The 5000-nt window shown below is 45.6% G+C and overlaps 1 protein-coding gene across 1 annotated transcript in view; it reads right to left on the bottom strand.

Moving 5' to 3' along the window:
• The window catches only part of LOC134450377 (gamma-aminobutyric acid receptor subunit gamma-3), a 139786-nt gene that overhangs the window by 11340 nt on the left and 123446 nt on the right, over window positions 1–5000 (bottom strand). The window contains exon 7 of the mRNA XM_063200222.1: window positions 4265–4417. Within this exon, the coding sequence (XP_063056292.1) occupies window positions 4265–4417 (153 nt within the window). The remainder of the gene's footprint in view (window positions 1–4264; window positions 4418–5000) is intronic.

Below are 5000 nucleotides of genomic sequence, written 5' to 3'. Positions count from 1 at the left end.
GCGTGCTATCCATCTCCAACTATTTTTGAAATCACCTTATCCTGGTTACCTTGCGCAGTTGCCAACACTCCAATTTTCCACAATATTTGGTAAAAAAACCAAAACATCACAAAAAAGAAAAACAGACTACAGTCTATACGTTGGCTCCGGACCAATGCCTCCACCTCCTCCCCAATCTGCTGGATTTGTAGGGTATGTGTGGTTGGCATATGCAGGTCGGCTCTGGGATTTTCCAGGTGCTACCTCAGCTCAGCATCTGGGTCTTGGCCCCGCTGTTCCCTTCTCTCTGTGCCCTGTCCCTTATGATTCTTCCCCAGCATGTGCTCCCCTCATCAACCCTCTCTCCCTGTCACCCTCTCTCCTTCCCTCCCTCTATCCCTCATCAACCCTTCTCTCCCTCTCACCTTCCCCCCGACTCTCTCTCTCTCTCACACCTTCCCTCCCTCTTCCCCCCGCCTCTCTCTCCGTCTCTCCTTCCCTCCCTCTATCCCTGTCTCTCCCTCTCACCTCTCCCCCCCCCACTCTCTCTCTCTCTCTCTCTCTCTCTCTCTCTCTCTCTCTCTCTCTCTCTCTCTCTCACCTTCCCTCCCTCTCTCCCTCTCCCCTTCCCTCCATCTCCTGGTCGCCATCGATCAACCTGGAACCCAGAAAAAGCACAACTATTTTTTTCTTGCCTTCTCTTTCCTTTCCTCTCAAGGGGTAATGACTTCTTTTGTCAGACAGATTAATTGCATTCATCCCTTTCTCTCTCTCTTTCTCTCTCTCTCTCTCTCTCTCGCTCTCTCTGTGTATCTCTCACTCTTCCCCTCCTGTATCTATGCCTCTCATTGCCACAGAATGCACTCCTCTCTTCACCTACCCCCATCCCTCTCTTTCTTTGCTTCACGCTCTCTGCCATCAGGGCCCCCGACACGGGGATCTGTAGTTGTCCGGCTGAGTGCCATTGTTTCCGCCGGATCCCATTCCTTATCGCGCCGGGGCACTGAAGGACGGCGCAGGCAGGTCCTTTAAGTGCCGGGCATTTGAGTGACCAGTGAGGCCGCGCGTGGGTTTGGTGTGTTTTGTCACGCTGGGGGCTGTTGAAGGCTCTGGGCACGACACGATGCACTCAGGGCCGGTTCTAGTCAGTTTGGTGCCCTAGGCTAGCATCCCCCCCTTGTCCCCCGTTTTACGTACAGCATATACACAGAAACAATTGGGCTTTTTGTTGATTTAGAAATTGGCGTTTGTAAACATGGTGTCCTACATCTGATGTAGTCTCAGATACAGTAGGCCTACATAGGACAGTATGTACTGGGTGCCTAAAATTATAATTTTTTACCTTTTTATGTTTTATTTTGCCTGATGTTTTTGTGGCACCCCCAAGACATTGGGTGCCCTGGGCGCCCATCTAGTCAGCCTATGCCTAACGCTGGCCCTGGATGCACTTATGGAGAGCAGAGCAGTGAACGGACTATACAGGACAGGGGTTTGTGATGAGCTTTTCTCTCTCTTTTTTTCTTTTCCTGGCCAACGCTTATTGTTGAAATGAAGGGAAAACATCAGTCTGTTGTTATCACGACTGTCACAAGACGGGGATTGCATTTCCGCAAGGACGCTGCCTTCACAAAAATAACCGTATAACTCTGGACACGCCACACTGATTGAATGGGAGGTGGCCTTTGTGTGGCCACAGAGGGAACTTTGCAGTGTAAGGTGCTGTAATGTGGAATATTGTCTCTGTGCATGGTGCACTCTCTGAAATGATGTGTGGAGGTTAAAACTGTAAGACTGCGTTTAGAGATGCATTTCACGTTATATTTCCCAGCTATTTCATCACATACGAGTTGAAATTTTTAGAAATTAAATCAACACTTTACATGGGTCATGTCTGTTAACACGCATGTACGAATGCACGAATGCATGCACGCGCACACGCACGCGCACACGCACACGCACACATACACAAGCAATATACTACTGTAAGCCATTTTACATAGCCTACATTACTGTAGGTCCTGAATACAGATATGTCAACATCAGAATAAGTTAGTCTTAAGGCGGCCATACACTGTAATATTTGCAATCATGGGTATTAAGCTCCTGCTCACACTGCACGTGGGAATTTCACAATTTAAAAGTTCACATCTCAGGACTCAAGTCCTCACCCTATATGAACCGAGGATCGGATGCAAGCAGGATGCGAGCGCTCACACTGTGCGACACGTCAGGGTTGTTTTCCAAAGCTGTAGATGACAATGACGGGGAAGGGAAACGCGCTCCTCCTGATGTGGACATGAGGAGGTGCTCAAGAGCAAATTGCACCACCCTGTCAATTTGTGCATGTATTGTGTCAAATTGGGTCATTGGAACTGCTTCAACTGTGCGATTTAATCATGAGGGTCGACCAGGATATCAAAAAGTTTTGATTTTCTTGCGACCCTACGATTGCAGATCGCAAGCTGGTTGTGAGATGAAACCGCTTGTCGTTACCCCAGGTACACTACGTGCGACTCACAATTGACCTCCGATTGAGATATTGGCCTGATGTGTGTGACAAATCGTGGCAAAATCGTTGCAAAAGTCACACAGTGTTAGCCCGGCATTAATGGACTCCTCTGCCATTGTTTGATGCTATGATACAGTGTAGAGACGAATTAGGAACTTTTGTCACTAGTACGGAATAAAAGTTTTTGACTGTGCATAATGCAAGACAAAAGTTTTCAAAGTTTTCCTCTGTTTAGACAAAGTTTTATGGACCTACTGTACGTAAGTGGGGAAAGTTGTGCTGCTATTGCTGTACGAATCACTTTTGAAATAAGAGGGACTCCTTACAATCAAAGCAGGCATCCTACACTCAGGGGAGCAGCACGCACGCACGCACACACACACACACGCACACACACACACACACACACACACACACACACACACACACACACACACACACACACACACACACACACACACACACACAGACACACACACACACACACACACACACACACACACACACACACACACACACACACAGAGACACAAACACTCAAACACACACACACACACACACACACACACACACACACACACACACACACACACACACACACACACACACACACACACACACACACACACACACAGAGAGCTATAGCCAGCAAGCAATACCAATGAACTGAAATTACAAAATAAAAGTAAATGAAAAGAACGGAAAGGAATTACCTTGACCAAACTGTTCCACGGGAGTGCACATTAACTGACAGCAAGCAAGCAGAGAAAAAAAGAAAGAAAAGGAACAGAACAGAAATAAGCAAAGCAAATGGAGAACAAAAAAATGCTGAGCCCTCCGAAAGTGTCTTCAGGAGCGCAGAAACAGGCGGAGGAATTAAAAAGCATGCATGCGGAGAAAAACATGCTCCCGGTAGTGTAAAATGAAAGGGAAGAGAGTCTGTGATCTAAGGGGCCATGCATCATGTAGTGGTCAGCACCTCGGGAAATACACAGATTGACAAGCACTTACTCACAAATATGTAGGGCAATAAAGTAAACACACAAAAAAACACAAATAAACAAATAAGTAGAAACACACGAAAACGCACACAGCCAGACACATAGTACACAAACACGTACAGCACCAACGCACGCACGCACGCACGCACGCACGCACGCACGCACGCACGCACGCACGCACGCACGCACGCACGCACGCACGCACGCACGCACGCACGCACGCAATATACTAAGCCATTTTACATACAGTACTGTATTTCATGAATACAGATACTTATTTCACGTTTCATTTCATCGGCTGGTTCCGGACAACTCTCCATGTGGACACTTTTCTTCTCATCAAAATTGTGAAGGTGGATATTTCTCTGCAATAGTTTTTCAGAGCCAGTTTCTTTTTTTTTTTTACAAGATTGTTTTTCTAGTTTTTGCTGCTTGGCTACTGGTAAAACTAATAGTGCCAAAGCATTTTTTTTTACACAACTTTATCAGTTGATCCAGAAAAAAATTATTATTATTATATTATTACAGTGGGAACATTAAGAGAACATTAAGCTATATGACAAATACATAAACCAATATCTCAAGTAAAAAATCGTGCATGAAAGAAGTAATAGATAGGGAAACCTTCATAGTATGCCTGAATCTGGTTCATTTATAGTAAATAATGTGTGAATATGTGTGCAAATGCCATTAATGTCCCTTCTGAATTTTAAAAAACAAATGAAAACATAACAAGCGTGGAGCACAAGGGTAGAAGACACAAGTGGAAACATACCAAGTGTGGTTCTGGCAGGGGTGGATTCCTTCTTAATCCAGAAGGAGACCCAAGAGAGCACCACGGTCAGGATACAAGGGATGTAGGTCTGAATGGTGAAGTAGCCCATCCGCCGAGCCAGGTCGAAGTACACTGTCATCACAACGTAATCACCTGCAACAACACATAGCACATCACTGTGATACCACAGTAGCCTCTTTGTGCAAGATGGGCCCGTCTGCGGGCCCGCTAACACTTTGCTGAAAAGATTCAACTACACCATAACAACAATGCTATGACATCACCAAGTGCCTTTACTAACAGATTAAGACTTGGTAATTACGAATTTGAGGACGATAAGGCTTTACCATAGGATCTGCCTATGTTATAAAAGGCGTTCTTTTTTAACCACTTAGGAATACGTACTGTACTGCACTGTAGTGAATGAACTACTGTAACACAGCAGATGAACCCATGCACACATATAAAGCCATAAACTCATGAACCCATGCCATTTTTTAGGCCTAAGATGTGTCTGCTGTGTGACTTAACTTGCGTGAGCAACTGTGTGCGAATGAGGTTACATACTTGATGTAGAACTATCAGAGCCCAAATCACAATACTGGAGGTGCCGTGTACGGGGAAGATAGCTAACGAGATTCTCATTATTTTTCTCCATCACTGTTTGTATTATGACTTTGACATCAAAGTTCAGAAGATGGCTCCTGGCGAAATGTGAAAGAGCACGCCTATCCTG

Source organism: Engraulis encrasicolus, chromosome 6, assembly GCF_034702125.1.
Source record: "Engraulis encrasicolus isolate BLACKSEA-1 chromosome 6, IST_EnEncr_1.0, whole genome shotgun sequence".
Classification (NCBI taxonomy): Eukaryota; Metazoa; Chordata; class Actinopteri; order Clupeiformes; family Engraulidae; genus Engraulis; species Engraulis encrasicolus.
Note: the sequence above shows the minus strand (reverse complement) of the source record. Positions and strands in the feature narration are given on the sequence as shown.